This window comes from Melospiza georgiana, chromosome 3, assembly GCF_028018845.1.
Source record: "Melospiza georgiana isolate bMelGeo1 chromosome 3, bMelGeo1.pri, whole genome shotgun sequence".
Classification (NCBI taxonomy): Eukaryota; Metazoa; Chordata; class Aves; order Passeriformes; family Passerellidae; genus Melospiza; species Melospiza georgiana.
Window position 1 is genome coordinate 69850347 of NC_080432.1, and position 17431 is coordinate 69867777.

The following is a 17431-nucleotide window of genomic DNA, read 5'->3' on the forward strand; positions in this document are numbered from 1 at the left end:
AGCTGAATAGAACCAAAGTTACAAATCATGAGCATGGTTTGTGTTACTAATCTTTTGTATTGTGTCAAAGTTCAGAAGGAATTGTCTCATGTCTTCTTTCTCTGAACTGCATTTTAATCAAAAGCAGCACAACCTTGGGCATATTAATGAGTAGAAGGAAGAAAACACTGCTACTGTAAGAATGGGTTAACACCCTTCTTCCTGGCAGAGAGTACTAGTTCAGAATTTTCCTCTGAGTATTTTACTTCACTTCTTTGTGCTGATGGGTTAATTACACAGTCTCTCCACACTCAAAAATCCTGTAGCTTGTCATCCTGTCACAAAAACACTGCACACGTGGAAAGAACTGCTGCCAGCTGCAAGCTCCAGAGCCTACCACGCAGAGCCCCCCTGGCTCCAGGCATTATTGCCCATTTCAAACTCGATGACTACAAAACATTTCAGGAATCATCCAGGTGGCTTCATCAGCAGCGCTGGTGCACACATGCTGTGTGCTGGTTTCCCTCCAGAAAAAGTCATGTTGTGGGCTCTGTGGCCTCAAGCCAGCTGACCAGTCTGAACAGAAAAAGCACACAGGTCATTCCTGCTACATAAACAGAAAGCATCCCTACAGCACATCAAACTCCTCTGTGGAGAGCCCACAACTCCTGGTGGGTTTTCAAGACAGAGGTATTGGCTTTCTAAGTCTTCTACTGTCTGGGTCCCAGACACAACCGGATAAGCAACTCAGAGTGCAATCCGTTCTCCCAAGCTGTTCTGACTTAGAGGTGACAGTAACAGCCCAGTGAAACATGACTGCACCTCTTATAAAGAGGGAAAGCTTTAATCCTTCCAAGTGGCAAATCACACTCTCCAAGGTGGCTGGATTCAGCTATGGACAGCAGACAGAACCGTGCACAGAGCCTGTTCACCAAAACACAGAGATGCGTGTTTCAGAAATTCCAGACAGACACCAAAAACCCCACTTACATTCCAGGTAGTATTAACAGGCTTTGTAAGTGATGCAATACATTAATTGACTGAAAATGGACACATAGTTCTGGTCAGTTAGCAAACCAGTATTTTTATACATGTTTTCTTTTGGATATGTAAAATCCTGTTCAAGGTTAAAAAACAACAAAACCAACCACAAAATCAGGCAGACACCTAGATACAGCTTCTTCTCAAATTGTTTTATTTGGCAAAGTAGCAATTCAGACAGTTCACACAGCATTTATTCAAACTCTTCAAGTCTTCTGCATTTCAACTTGCCCTTGTCTCCAAGTTTTTACTTCAGAACCATTGCTCCATCATGGAGGAGTTTCCATTTTCGACTCCTAAATGCTACTCCTGGATACTCCTTTCTGTCCGAGTACCTTGACTGCCATCAACCCCTTCAGTGGAGTGGGTGCACCATTCCCACCAGCCTTGGTCCCTGAAGCTTTACACCTCCTGAAGTGGTTCTCCCCCAGGAAGTTGTCGTAGGGTCTCAGCTTTAACACCACTTCCAAGTCAGGCTAGCTTATTACACTGTGTCCAGAGACAGGAATTTGGATACAGTTGAGCTCATATCTTTCATTTAACTGATTAAATTAGTGAGAAGATGTAAATAAAGCTGAACTCAAACTGAAAGATACAGCGACCAAAAGGTTGAACGTTAGCATGCATCAGTTATTTCACTTCAACACCAAGAACTAGAGTCACAGTTGATTGTGGATTAGTACAAATTTGTCAGACGCAAGTGGATTTTTCTGGATTGTATTTTCTAGAATATGTACTATATTAATTTCTTTATAAGATTAATCTTGTGCATGTGCTTCCAGGCTGCAGTCAAATCAGGAGGTGGTACATTAACTTCCAAACATCTAAATAAATTAAGTCCTATAGTATCTTTCACAGAAGAACAAAATGGGGCTGGCCTTTGTTCCTTTTACATATGCAGAGGCCTTTGAATTATAACCTTTATGCTTTCAGGGATTAATCCTATCACAAAATTATTGCTCTTCCACCACAGGAAGTTGTTTTAGGTTTTTTTTCCCAGAGATCACTGTAGGTTGTTTTATTCCATAATCCTTCCTATCATTAAAAAAATAAGGAGAATATGCTGTTTAGTTTAATTCCGGGTTGCTCAAATATGAGCAAGATGACGGAAGACACCCTTTCCCCCTTTCCCAAAGCAGCCGACCTTACTGGGCTGCTTTGCAATTTGCTGTTGACATTTTACAGTACTAGAACACAAAAATTATGTCAGAAAAAAAGGTTTATAGTCTTCCAACAATTCTTCTATATGAAAACTGAACGAGAAGCATCTATGTGTACTTAAGAGTCCAGGATTCTTTCTGATGTGTTCCTTTTGCAGCAATTTAGAATTCACTTTCTAAAAAGCCAGAATTTTTCCTGGGTGCCCACAGTTATAAAAACAACAATGTTAATACAGCTTTACCAAAAGCAACTTTCTTTTAGAACCAAAGGGAGTTTTGGCATTTAATAAAGAACCTAGCAATCCATATATCAGATTACCTACCCATCCTAATCTTCCACACAAGCACAAAACTCCCCTTTTGCCTTTAACTTTATTTGGCAAAGCAGCATTGCATAAATTGTTCAGTGATTGGAACACACCTCACCTCACATTTATGGAGTTACCTCCATGTGTACCACACCAGCACTGAGCTATAAACCACAACAGAATTTCAAGATTACAATAATCAATTTTAGAAGGAAAGGGAAAACCATGTCTATTATGTCCAGCTTGAACAGCAATGTTTGATAAGAGCGGCCACCTACCTCTGATGTCATGAAATTTAATATATACAAATGCCTGGTTTTAAGGTAAAAAAGCAGCTGATTGTATCTACTACATGCTAGTCTATGACACCATGTCAAAAGCTTAGAAAGGAAGTTCATCTCCTTTTAGTAGCATCTAGCAGACGTTGGAACACAGAAAACCTGGTATTACCTATGTAGTGTCGTAAGGTGCACAGAAGCAGTTTGACCAAGGGACACAGGAGCCAAGAGAAGTGAGTGTTCAAGTTCCCCCATCAAAATTAGAGTTCACAAGCTACAGGTCTTTATCTGCAGTTTTGCAGAAATTCACTTTGAACAGATGAAAGTGAAATAAAGGCATGTTAAATAAAACAATGCCCGCATAAAACTTTCCACCATCTCTTTATCAGATTTGCCTTGAGCATCTAAAAAAATAAAACAAACACCACGCTGTTCCATGCTGATAACAACAGTATAACAAAGTCCAAAACAAGCTGCAATGCTGTTGGTTTTCAAAAAGCTTTTAGAACGGGAGATGAGCAGTCCACTGTAACACTATGTTTGGGTCAAGATGATGTAGCTTTTACAATTCATCCCTGTAGAAAGAAAACATATGCAGTTATGTTTCTTCTCCCCTTGGAAATGGTATTTGAGAAGTTTTGATATTGAATCAGGTTACATTTAAGTGCTCACGCACATCAGCAAAACTTTAGAAATCTCTTCAAGCATTTGAGAAAAAAACAAACACCAAAGGAAAGGCAACAGCAATCCCATATCACCTCATACTACTATGTGACTTATTGTGAAATATGGGTCCCTCTATTTTACATTTAATGGATCACTTGCTTTAAGGAAACCCCCACATTGCACAGCTACCTGCCATCCGTATTCTGCTGGCTACACATTGGCAAGCAACTGAGCCAACTTACTAGACAGAGTATTGGCAAAAACCACCCTCTGTAGCTGCCAAAAAGGCAAGTTTAGCTTCAGCTGCAGTCTCTCAAGAAAGTGGGAACACAGTCTTGCATCCCTATGATGTAGTTTTTACCACTTAGTTTATTTATTTCTCAGAGGAACTCAATTAGCTCCCGAAGGATCTACAATAAATCAGGAGTAGGTTATGGAAAGGCTGGGGGCAGGGCAGTGTGTGTGTGTGTGTGTGAGCTAAAAGGAGATCTAGTAGGAGAAAGGATGAATCAAGAAGTCTCTCTAAATCACTGAAAAGAATCTAGAAAATGCAGAGATTTGTTCCTGTAGGACATTTAAAACACATTGAAACGAGAAACCCATAGAGCCTATATTCCAACCATAAAGTTATCATACAGTAGTGATTTGTTTAAGTATTTCTAAAGCATTAATTTTAATGCAAAACACCCATCAAATCTGAAAGCTATGCCACTCTGAGCACTGGAAAACTCAAAGAGAAGAGTTTTGTCTCTTTTTTTTTGACAAGGCACAAGCAATCTAAAAATTCAGAATTAATTTGCTGCAATTTTTCTTTTAGTAGGTGCATCAGCCTCCTTAACTGAAGCAAACAGTGTCTGAATTAGAAAAAAAGCTCAGTAATGTGATTGCTGGCTCAATACACAATAGCATTTCCAGCTATCATGCAAACTAATCCACAAAAATATAGTTCTACATGCACACATACAAAACCTTTAAGTTCCAAAGACATTATTATGCTCCAGGAATCATACAGCATGGAATGGCAGCATGCAAAACATTGTAAAAGCAACTGAAAAGGCTGTAGAAACTAGTGCTTAAATGACTAGTTTTCTATCTAATGCAGTTGGGATGCAAACGTTGTGATTTGTAAGTGATAATATTTGCATTCTTTGCACTTTGCACTGCCTCCTAATAGTAAAGTACTAATCACACAGCTTTAGAGCACTGCAGTAATTACACACAGCAGAAAAAAGCAGGAGGCAGAAGAACACATCATGGCAGAGATAAAGAAAAATCTGTTTATAGCTAAAGGTTTGGAAGCTCTCCGTATTTGCCTATCTCACAGAATGGGTATTTGCTTATTTTAAACAGATAAAAAAAAATTAACATCTGATACCCAATTTAAAATGCAGTGCCAGTGAATTCAGGACAAGTGCTTCATTCATCCCTAACACTTCCAGGAGCTGCATCATCAGTTCATTTTTACATCTTCAAGAAGTATATGTAAGTAATGACTACTGCTGTTGCTGGCTTAGTCTCATACGCCTAATTGTGGGTGTGATTTTAATCCTGATTCCTACCACACACTCACAGCTTTGTAAAACCCTGGTCTTTTACTGTGACAAGCAATTCGTAATCCTTCAAATACAAGGCAGATCCTCAAGAAACTGTAAGCCAAAAAAACATTCTGTATTAACTTGGAAACTATTAAACACAATGATTCTACCCAGCCACAAATGTTAGCAGGGCTTTTGCATAATGTTGCTAATGCACTTAATGTATTTAAAGTATGGGCCTGTTTTATTTTCCGAAATTATATTTCTACTTAAAACATATAAGTATTATATAAATATATCATTTAAAATAAATTATATTAGCATGGCAATGTTTTAATTGTTGGTATTTTTCATTGCTTTAACATTCCTGACCACTACATCCTGTATGTGACATTCAAAATAAGGATTTTCATATTTTATTTTTTAGAACATTTACTGTATATTAAGGGGATCAGCTTTCCTCAAGAGGTTTTTCACTTGCTCTTCACTACTCATTAATCTAACAACAGCATGCCAGCTCAAACTAACCTCCAATATAAGTGTTAAAATTATACAGCATTTATTTTCTACAGATTGAAGTTGAATTTATATGTGCATTATTGGAGTGGATGTATTAGAAAGTGCCAGAAAAGTCTCAGATCACCTGATAAGTAACAGCTGTCAGCTTTCTCCCTAATGTAGCACAGCTTGCAGACATAAATACATACTGCAAACCAGCATCAGCTGACCTGAGCTGATCCTGTATGGATTGGAAGCTGCCAAGCTAGGAAATCCACCAGGTTTCAGTGACTGGTAAGAATCACAATACATTATTCTATCTTCCCAGTGGTATAACAAAATCTATCCTGCCACAGAACTTAAAAGGCGACTCAAAAGATTGCTCTTTCCTTGTTAAAACTATCCTGTTGTCCTCTAGAGCAACAGGAAAGACCTACTAATTTGTATTCTTTCTGGCCCCTGCTATTTACTGTGACTTTTACACAACTCACGTAATTTTTTTTCTCTCCACCTTCATATATGCACTCCTTCCAATCTGCTTACCAGCTCCTGCTTAGCAAGCAATATATATATTTAGGGTTTAAGTCACCACAGAAGTCCTTCTCAGGCTTTTGGAATTGCAGCAAGAGAACCACTCATCTATCAACTGAGGCATCAAAGCAACTTTGTAAGCTCAAGTTAAAGCAAATTTCAGAAGTCATTAGCTCAAAGTTACTATTCTTGAAAAACATGTAAGAAAGTTTGAAAAATTTTCGCTTGCTTCCCTTCATGTATATGAGGGAAAACATATACATGAATACTCTACAATTCCCATCATGAATATTCAATAACAAAAACAAGAAACATTCTCAGAAAAAATCTAATATGCAGCTTTTCAGGTAAATTATAAACTATAAAGACCAATAATCTTATCAACAATAAGTCTGGGATACAAGTCACGCAGCTTCGTGATCCCTCACTGTCACTTTAGGGAAAGGCATTCAAATATTTGAACAAACATTCATAAATCTATCTGAAATCTGTATCTCACTCTTTTAGATCCACTTCAATTTTCTTGTCATTAGGCAGCATATGACTTTCCCTTCTCAATACATCATTCATCTCTGAAAAATATGTTGTCATTACTGCAAGTGAAATTCAGAGTGTAGCCTTTTATGAATTAGAAATACAGCATATACTCAGTGTTTCAGCAGCCCATTATTTCTCACTTTATGACTTTAAAGATGCAATATGAAGACTTCCAGCATTTTAATCTGGAAAGGTGCTATTATAAAATATTTATTATTTGCTATGATCAATCATAAAATTGAGAATAAATTGAAATGATAAAGGAATTTTTTCAGTAACCTACTGTATCAGATATATCACATACACTTTTACATAATTGTGTTGGGTTTGCCTGGCAAGGTTTTGGGGGGGGGTGGGGGGGGGGGGTGGTGCTGCAGGGGTGGCTTCTGTGAGAAGCTGCCAGAAGCTTCCTCCAGGTTCTATAGAGCCAACACAAGCTGGCTTCTAGACAGACCCTCCACTGGCCAACACTGAGCCAGTCAGCAATGGAAGCAACACCTCTGTGGAAACATATTCAAGAAAGAAAAAAGTTATTGTGCAGAGAAGAGCAGTGTGAGAACATGTGAGAGGAGCAGCCCTGCAGAGACCCAGATCAGGGGAGGAGGGGCAGGAGCTGCTCTGGGTACTGGAGCTGAGATTCCGCTGCAGCCCATGGTGAGGCAGCTGTGCCCCTGCAGCCCATGGAGGATCACAGGGATGCAGAGATCCACCTGCAGCCTGTGGAGGAGCCCATGCTGGAGCAGGTGGATGCCTGAGGGGAGACTGTGACCCTGTGGGAAATGTGCAGGAGCAGGCTCCAGGCAGGGGCCTGCAGGCCCATGGATAGAGGAGCCCACACTGGAACAGGTTTCCTGGCGGGACCTGTCACCCTGTACAGAACCTACACTGGAGCAGGCTGTGCCTGCAGGACTGCATCCAAGAACAGTGACCCACCTTGCAGCAGTTCATGAAGAACTGTAGCCTATAGGAAGGACTCCTGCTAGAGAAGTTTGTGGAGAAATGTGTCCTGTGGGAGGGACCCCCCACAGGAGCAGAGGAGGGACCCCCCTGACAGCAGCAGGAAGAATATGTGACAAACTGACTGATTGTAAACCTCATTCCTTACCTCCTTGCACTGCCGGGGGGCAGGTTGTAGAGCTAGGAAGGAGGGAGACAGGGTGCAGAAAAGGTGTTCTTAAGGTATGTTTTACCTCTCATTACCCTGCTTTGATTTTGCTTGGCAATAATTTCAATTAATATCCCCAACTCAAGCCTGTTGTACCCATGGTGGTAACTGGTGAGTGATCTCTGCCTGTCCTTAACTCACAACGGAGCCTTATGTTGTGTTCTCTCTCCTCTGTCCAGTTGTGGAGGTAGCAGCTTTGGTGAGCACCTGGAATTCAGTCAGGGTCAAACTACCCTGATACATAATTCATAATTCTTAAATTTAACCTAAAATATTTTGTGCAGATTCTTTTTGCCAAAATAAAATAAAAACTTAAACCATAATCATTACTCTGCATGGCCTGAGAAGTTGCAGCAAACAGTACCTGCTAATGTCAAACTAATTTGGTCAACTAGCTCACCAGGGGCACTTGAAACACTGAATAAGAGTTTCTAAGCAGAAACATATTAAAATGTATCCTAATAAATACATTTTCCAAAAGAGTGTTAATCATGGTTTATGTACAGATAAGTGGGATACAGTAACAGCCCCAGTTTAGTCATTGAAGTTTTTGTTCAGAAAGGTCATACTGTCATTATAATTCTGTATTTTACCAGCAATTATAAATTCAGCATGACATTTATAAATAATTTCTACTAGCAATATGTAAGACAAAAGTAGTTGTTACAATTTTTTAAAAGCTGCCTGTCTGGAAATCAAATCCAAAATGCAACAGAGACTCACTGCTGTTACTTACATTGTTATTCTCTTATGCCTCTGTATCAGCAGTAGTGAGGCCAGCAGGACAAGGTATTCCCTGTAAGTGTTTAAAAGATGACTTGAAGTGGCCCTTAGGAATATGGTTTAGTGGTGGACTTGGCAGCACCAGGTTAACAGTCAGACTCAATTACCTTAAACCTGTTTTCAACCCTAAATAATACCATGATTCTGTGACACTTAAAATTGTCTTTCCACCTAAGTAGTAAGTGAAGTAGTTTTATTTCACAGAGAAATAAAACCAGAGAAATCCTAATTTATACAAGATCTGCCAATAAGACAGCCATTAAGCCATGTTCCCAACTGTGCAACACGAGGCCCTCTATCCATCCTATTTTTTCAGTAAAAAACCCAGAACAACTGAAGTTTTATGTCAAAGGATACCCTTTATCAGTATAATCACATAACTGGGCATTGACTGCTGGATTTCTGGCACACTGCATTGTTTTGTACCAGAGATAGAGTTCCTGCATATATTCTACTTCTGAGCGTCCCAGGGAGTCACATTTGAGAGGATTCCCACTAATATTGGGAACTTAAAAAAATACTACTGCAACTGAGCCAAAGCTACAAAGTCATGGCCTAAATTTAAAGAAATTTAACAGTATTCACAAATAAGATGCTTTATTTAGCAATGTACTGAAATCCAAGGAATCTTTTCCTTCCAGCTAGTCCAGACTTCTTTCGCTACAAGTTTTACATAGTGAAGCATGATACAAAATACCTGAAGATGGGGTTGACTTCAAACACCACTTAAAGAGTGTTGTGCTGCTTTGTAAAAGCACCTTACAGCCCCATTAAAGAGTGAGTGGCTCAGCAAAAATGTAATAGCTTCTTTCCTGCCAGCTGGAGGGTCTGCTACCCTAGGAAAATGCTGCTGGTCTATCAATTGTGTCCTCTGAAGGGACACCCGTTCTTCACTCAATGTGATGAAAGAGTTACCTGCATTAGGAATCAAATCACATAATATAAACTAAAAGAATGACAAACTAAACATACAGAATTGAGCTAATCTTAAAATGATTGTTGTTTAATGAATTTGAGATTTACATCAACTAGTCTCTCATACACTAGAGATTTCTACTACAGAAACACTTAGAGATGCTTTTTCAGAGGAGTCTCTAAATGAACTCTGCTCACAGATCTTGAGCAATTTAGAAAAGAAAAAATGAAATCCAGGAAGCGAAGAAAAAACAGCTCTTTCATCTTTGATGCCAGCATAGATAGCAAATGCTGACTTATAATTAGGAATTTCCTTAGCAGCAGCTGCCTGACCATATACTTCATAGCCACCAACAAGGAAAAACAAAGAAAAGATGTGACCTCCTGTAAGGTCAGCAGTAGACTGACAGTTATCCTAGAAAATGGAATGGGAATTTTCTTCAAATCACAAAAAGGACAATTAAAGAAATAGCAAATGTTACAAGAAGTGGACTTCTGAGATTTTCTTTAACAGAGAGTTCCAAGACTGAACGAAATTTAAATGCGCATAGCAAGATACAGCCTCTATGCTGTTGCAGATGAACCCTTCAGGCTAAGCACTTATATTTTCTGATAACACCACTGTAAATTCTTAAATTAAAAATAAATAAAAAAAATCAAGAAGTGTTTCAGAAGAGCCCAGAAACTAGTACAAATTTCTGGGGAAAATAATCCTCCAGTATGCATGACTGAAGAAGGCCCAAAGACAAGCTATTAGCTCTTTCCAAGCTAGAATACAAAATGAAACACCAAACTGCACCAAAGAGATGCTAAAAACTCAGAATACTAGTCCTTAACATAGTACCCCACCTTCACTTATAGCAAGGGATAAACACTGTCATTCAAGAAACCCTTCTTAAAGTGTTTTATGAACACACACTGCTATACTTGTTTTGACATACCAAAAAAATCCCAGTTGCTACTATAATCAGATTAGGTGGAAATAGAAAAAAATCTATGAAAACTCTCTGAGAGAAGGAAGGTTTAAGAAGACAACTACTCTTTTTTAGAGCAAGCAAAGCATGGATTCCAAACTTAAATTAAACATTTGCCAAAGGAGGAAACCAACCACAAAGGAAAGCTTCCAAAGCCTTACAAGAGGCAGGAAATCCCTGAGTACCACACTGAGGGAATACTGGCAATATTTGAGGCCAAAGCATTCATTTGCATAACAAATACAACACATTTGAATAACAAGCACGCTTCACAAGCTTTGAACTAAGCAGTATCTCACTGAAGTTGTTTTAAGAGTAATTTGTACGTGGTGGCTATATAGTAATCCAAGAAACACTGAAATGAGGCTTCGCTAAGCAAGAGTAGGCAAAGTGCTTTATTTGTACTTATTATGATATTTTGATAGGTTAGACTGAGTATTCCTGTATTCAAATCACAAGCTATACTCCAAAATATCAAGGGGAAAAAAGCCAAAAATCTAAATTTAGGTTATAAAACTCAAGAGTTGTTTTCAGAGCTCAATAATACACTCAACAAGCACTTTTTGCCAGGAAGCAAAACAGCAATGCTGCTTTGTTCATTCACACACTAGCATGGCTTAAGCTGACAGCTGCACTAAGTCTATTTATTTATTCATTTATTACTGGCTGTTCAATTCAGCAAACTGGAAGGTTTCCTACTTCTAGAAAGGCATTTAGAATTTGCTGTATTGGCAAACACAAATACTGCCCCATCAGAGACAGATGACAGACTTCTAATAACATGTCTGGGAAAATTTTCTAAACATTACTCAACTACATATATACTTCAGGGAAGAAAGAATTATCTTTTCTACTTTTTGCTACTTGGAGGCTAAAGGAAAAGTGCTTGCAAGATCATCTACATTTTCCACAAAGGATTTTGCAAAGATTTTTCTTCATTTTTAGTGTTTCAGAAAAATAAAAAATGAACACCCAATTACCACTAACTTAAAGGACAAAACAGTATTTATTAAGTAAAATTTTACACTTCACCCTAATTATTGGGCAAAATAGTTATAAAAAAATTCATTAAAAGTGAAGTTGAAACTTAGAAAATACTGTGTTTAAAACAACAAATAAGAATCTTCAAAACACCAAAGACTAAAGAAAACATGTCCAAAAAAGACAAAGTGCAACCCATGCAATATTTTTCTTCTGCTTTTAATTTAACTCAAACTTAGCATAACCTCCTTTGGGTGATGTAGTAATGCAGACTGAGTCACTTTTCATGGTATGGAGGAGCAGAAAGCAATGACAGCAGCAAAGGCAGGCCTTGCAGTCTATCTGCTTAAAATTCACACCCTTTCACCTTGCATGTGTGTGGAAGAAGTAAGTGGAACAGAAAATCACTTCCACCTGGACCACTGCTTCTCTTTATCTGTTAAAGGCACATATATCACTCCCATCAGAGGCTTCATTTTGACACTGCCATCTTCTAGTTTGTCATACTGTTCGAGCATCTGGTTTCCCCCAGCAGGGCCAACTGGTAATATCAATCTTCCGCCAGGTTTTAACTGGTCTATAAGCTAGAACACAACACAGAAATTAGAATGTAACCAGCCACCTCAGAGAAGCTGGATCCAAAGTTTGTTACAGTAGATTAATAGCTTTGCCATTATGTATCCATCTACTTTTATACAGTAGATAACTACTTCCATTAGGAAAAATAAAAAGTGCACTGAAAATGAGAGTATCACGGCAACATGGTAAAACAACTGGTATTACAGTAAAATAATTTAATTAACTGGGTAGGTTGCAGTTTTATTTTCTATAGATGTGGGGGAAACATGTAAATCACAAATTATTTTTATAGCAGATTCAATCTTTTGAAACTGTTTAATGCTGCAATAGTTATTGTGCATCAGTACAGGCCCATTGTGAAAAATTCTGGGGGTAACTGATCTCCCCTTAAGCCCTCAGAATAAGATTTGAGAATGGTGACTTTTCATTATTTTTCTTCCTGGAAAAATTTTGTCTTCAACAAACTCACTACCTAACAGCTCCTCTTTCATTCTGTGAATGGAACAGCCTTTTCTGAAACTAGTCTAAAATATATGAATATGACTAAGATAAGTGACACATAAATATAGTATGTGAGAAATGCTTGCATTTTTTTCCCATAGTTAAAGGAGGCTAATCACAGTAGTCTCAAGGAAAATTTCATACTTCCCAGACATCATGAAAAAAAAACCACTTAATCCCAATTCCTAACAAAAGTTACAATTACAAACTGTTTCATTTACAAATAAACTTTCAATTGCTTTTTTAATTGTCATCTGTCAACATTTTGCTGGGAACACCCTCCTGGCACACTCCCACCAAAAAATAAAAAAAAACCCAACAAAATAACATGAAACAACAAAATCCAAACAAATAAATCCCCTCAAACCAAAAGCACAACCTACTTTAAAAACATGAAGCAAAAAAAAAGCCCCACCACTGGTCATTGTTTGGAAATGTCCAATCTATCTATAACACCTCAAAGCCCAGTCTTTCACTATCCCTCACTAAGATTTAAAAACCTTAACTGGCATCTAGCATATAAAAATCATGCTATGTATTACCATGTGCCTGATGAAAGGAAGAGAAAAAAAAAATCTTATCAGTAAAAATGGGCTATATGTATGCACACTCTAAAGCCCCTAGTTACTCTTCAGCTTCTCTAGTAAGAAGTGCCCTGTATCCATTCTGAAACCTTCAAGCAAATGGCACTGTTTGTACTTCCAGCTGAGCATTTTACTTTCAACAGACTCAGTGCTTTGGAACTTGGGAAATGCACTTAAATTTTGTAACTTGTTGTTTGATAAAATTTAATTACCTTATTAAATGAAATGCTCCAGTTTATTGTTATAATAGAGGGTTGCACACATGTAATTTTAAAATATGTTTATTTAGAGCAGAGTTATTAGAACATACAGCTTTATCAAACCAACAGGAAGCCCAGTTGTAAGAGAGACAAAAACCCCACACCATACAGTAATACCACACTGCCCACTGATACTCCCAGCAGTGCAAGCTACCAAGTATTTTACACATAGATGTATCCAAAGCATTCTCTACAGCTAAGGTATTACACAAACACACACAGACAACATAAAGGCTTACTGCTTGGGGCACAACTGGGGCTGCAGCTCCAACATGGATTGCATCATAGGGAGCTTCTTCTGCATATCCCATTCGTCCATCTCCCACTGCAAGACAACACCATTTTTTAAAACATTTTCAAAAGGATGGGAGAAAACAGATGGTTTCCCATATCTACATGTAAAAAATTAACACATTTGTAAAATAAATGCAACAAAACCTTGCATACCTTTATGTGTGTATACACATGCTTATAAAATATACTAAATACTACTGAAGCATCTGAAAGCATGGGTTTATAATAGAAGTTCTTGGAAACACAGTCCACCAAGAAAAGAGACTAAAGTATTTATGTGCCCTACCAACTCCAGTGCAGGTGAGTTTCCTCCCTCATTTACCCTCTTAGAACATAGACTTTGCTTTGCCTTGTCTTCATGCACATAAACATTCCTAAACATAATGCAAATCATAAATCCAAAGCATTAAATGTCAGAAGCACATATCAGAAGATGCCAAAGGTGAGGAAAATACAAAGGAAGTGTTCCCATGGACTATATGCCTACAACTGCACTACCAGTGGAACAAAAGCCCACAGCCGTATGCAAACACTAATGCAGCACTGCAGTAACCTCTGCACACCCCACATTCCAGCAGATGGGCCTCATCTATTCTTCCTGCAGACAATCACTGCTAACACAGAGAGCCAGGTGAGATTCATGGCTAAAGCTCCAGGAGGCTGCTTAGAAGATGCTAGGAGTAATGAAGGTTTTCAGAGGTTACCAGTGCTGCTTGAGCTTTGGTGGAGAACTCATGGAGAAGCACTCTGTCACAGATGTCTCATACCATCCCAGTTATGGGGAAGCAAAGAGTAACAGTTTGGGGGTTTTAAGCCAATGAAATGAGACAAACTAAACTGGACCTTAAGTTTTGAAAAAAGACAATGTGAATATGGCATCCACAGAATTTATAGGAAAGCAACAGGAAATCAGAGCAAGTTACACAGGCTCTCTCTGGAGTTATTTAGAACAATTGGTATAAATGAGGCTGAAACATTCATAAACTCATACTATGTGATTACAGAAGTTCCAATAATTAGTCAAGAATAAAAAACAGAGGTTAGTCCTCTGATCAGCACAAGTAGCTTGGGGTTTCCCATCTTCAGGCTGAGCTTTGACTTCTGTGCAAACATCACTATCACAGGTTAATTAAAACTGAAAGAGTCAAAAGAAGTGCTACACCCCAGTCAGAGGCTGAAAATCTGTTAACTTTTTGCCTTCCAAAAACTCGCAAAGCAGGAAAAAAACATGGTCACCCCAGCAGGTTTCATTTTGACCTCTATGATAAGGAGGGCCATCTGGACAATAAGAGCACCCTTAGGTGTATCCAAGACAGTACGGGAAGACCTGGACACCTCCTCAAAACAATTAACACTGAAGTGTTTGTCATCTTCCTTATAAGGTCGTGAAAGATGACCCTGGCCAGGACCTTTAGCATCCATGGCTTTATGAGAGCACATTTCCTCAGAAGCCGAGAGGCCTCTTAGAGGTCAGTGACATAAATACCAGATAAATACAATCATAAATAATGACATAAATACAATCAACTCTGACCAGCACAAGCTCCAACCAAGGGCCACAAGCAAAAGCTGCCAAGCAAGAAGTACCAGTGCTTCAAGAGAACTCATCCCTATTGATTACCATTTCCACTAAGTCAGATGGCAACAGAGATCACCAGCAATGAAAGTTCCAGTTATTTCCAGGGTGTAATCCCTCTGACTGCCAAAGTGGATCCTACTGGAACAATCAATGCAGCCAAACATATAATTTATACTTGTATCTTAATAGCACTGTAGAACTCTTCTAAAGAAGCAGCAATAATGTGTTACTGAATCAAGCTGCTGTTCCATCAGAGATGGCAATGGAGAAAGGCTTCTTTAGCTTACTCATACAGATATTGCTAAAAATTATGTTAGTTTCACAAGGAGGCAGATCCTCATTCCCCAGGGCGCACAGCGGCCATTAGAAGCAGCGGTCTCCAGTGTTGCTGGCAAAATAAATGATTGCCAAGTGGAAGAAGCAGCTGCGAAAGAAACTGCTGTCACTTCTGAAGAACATATGTATTCTGAGACATCAATGTCCCTAGTGCACGCTCCAGAGAAGCTGGAATGTGACTTCCACACATCTTATCACTTTACTGACAGCAGTAAAACAGACCCAAAAACAAGTAATGCCTTTCCTCTCAGAATCAATAGCTAACATCTTCAAAAAGAGCACACATCCAACCAAAGGGGAAAAAAAAAATCACATTCCTTCATATGCATCACACACAGCATGGCTCTTCCCTTTTAAAATCCACAAAAATTCTTACAGTTACAGAAGAAATATATCCACCCACAATGGCAACAGTTTTAGATATCAAGAACATTTTAAAAATCGTTAAGTTGGCATTCATATATTCAATGTCATTCAAATTATTATATTACTCCATGTCCAAGGGGAAAGAGCAGCCCAAATTTTCAGCTTGTGTTTACATCCTGAATAATGTCCCCTTCCTACGCTCATCTCCAGTTACATGCAGCCTGTTAGCAAAATAATCGTGGTGGAGGGTGGCAGGTGCTGATGAGGAAAAAACGTCAGGACATTTTGGTATAAAAGGGTTCTACAGCTTGATTATAAATCTAGACCTGATCTGCTGATCATAGTACCCAAGCCTTCACTCCCTCTATGCAGACCTGTTTCACACAGAGCTGTAGCATAAGCACAGAAACAGGAGAAAATTACTTCCCTCAGTCATTTAGAATCCCTCATCCCTGTTGGCTATGGCTGCATCAGCAAATAGTGCAGTACAATAGAAGCAGATTTGTGCAGCAAAAAGTTTTTGCTGAGAACCTGGCATCCATGCAATATATGCATTTCAGGATAATCGCTGCAGTCTAGATCTAAGTCTTATTGTCTGAATACGCACATATCAAACATATTTGGCTGCTTCTTTTAACACATAATATTGTCTCATTTCATCCAAAAGGAACCAAATTTTGTGCTTTCCAGGAGTACTCTCATGTGAGCCAAAGAGTGGTAAGTAGAAGCATCTGAGAGATTCACCTCAAAGGCTTTCTCCTGATATTAAGAGAAAACAAAATAAAAATTAAGCTATTAAAAAAAAAAAAAAAAAAAGCCAAAAGACCTACTGTTGTCACCTCACTGCAGGGGTTCCATACTGTTGTCTCCTTATCACAAAAGCTCCATACTTTCTTGGTGCTTCTCGTGGGCAGCTCCTCAGAGCACTGACTCTTTCTTCTTCACAAAGCAGCCAACTGACTCCAGCTGCCTTCTCAACCAGCCACCCCACTCTTTTATAGCACTCTGCTTCTCACTGGTTACAGCTGTGGCCTGTTAAAGTCAGGCCTGTTCCTAATCTTTGATAACTGGCCCAGCTGCAGCTCCTTAGGGGTAAGATTACTTTCTACACTATCTTTATTTTCTTATATTCTATCCCCCCTACAACCTACAAACTAACAAAAAGACATGTTAATCCAAGTACACCTATTCCCAACTTCTCCGTGCAGTTCTACTGGGACACCCCAAAATAATTTTGCTGTTCCTGAAATGCAGTTATGGTACATATGAGACATGACAAAGCAGAGTAGAATGTGTGAAGCACACTATGAAAAGGCAGCAACTGACACACCCGGTCTTATTTCATACAGCTCCCATCATCAATCAACTGCTCCATCATCACAACTTTTTTTGTTTGTGTGTTTCAGATGGGGGGTTTTGAGTGAGGTTTTCTGTTGCTGTCTTTTTGTTTTAAATTAAAAGCTGTCTGGATTCTTGCTCCACATCAAAGAGCTCCCAGGAATCCAACACAGTTGAAACATTCTTCTCAACCTAATTCACAGAAGTATTACTTGCCCATCTATTCTTTAAAATGTACCTCAC

At 38.7% G+C, this 17431-nt stretch overlaps 1 protein-coding gene across 2 annotated transcripts in view; it reads right to left on the reverse strand.

Annotated features, from left to right (window-relative positions):
- Positions 1-1151: 1151 nt before the first annotated feature.
- Positions 1152-17431, reverse strand: part of PCMT1 (protein-L-isoaspartate (D-aspartate) O-methyltransferase) — a 36313-nt gene continuing 20033 nt past the window's right edge. The window contains exons 6-8 of one of the 2 annotated variants that reach the window (XM_058019999.1): positions 13515-13600; positions 11766-11935; positions 1152-3341 (exon numbers count right to left, since the gene is read on the reverse strand). In XM_058019999.1, coding sequence (XP_057875982.1) covers positions 3329-3341; positions 11766-11935; positions 13515-13600 — 269 coding nt within the window. In that variant the 3' untranslated portion in view covers positions 1152-3328. Of the gene's footprint in view, positions 3342-11718; positions 11936-13514; positions 13601-17431 lie in introns of both variants that reach the window. The other variant, XM_058020000.1, reaches the window with a different exon arrangement.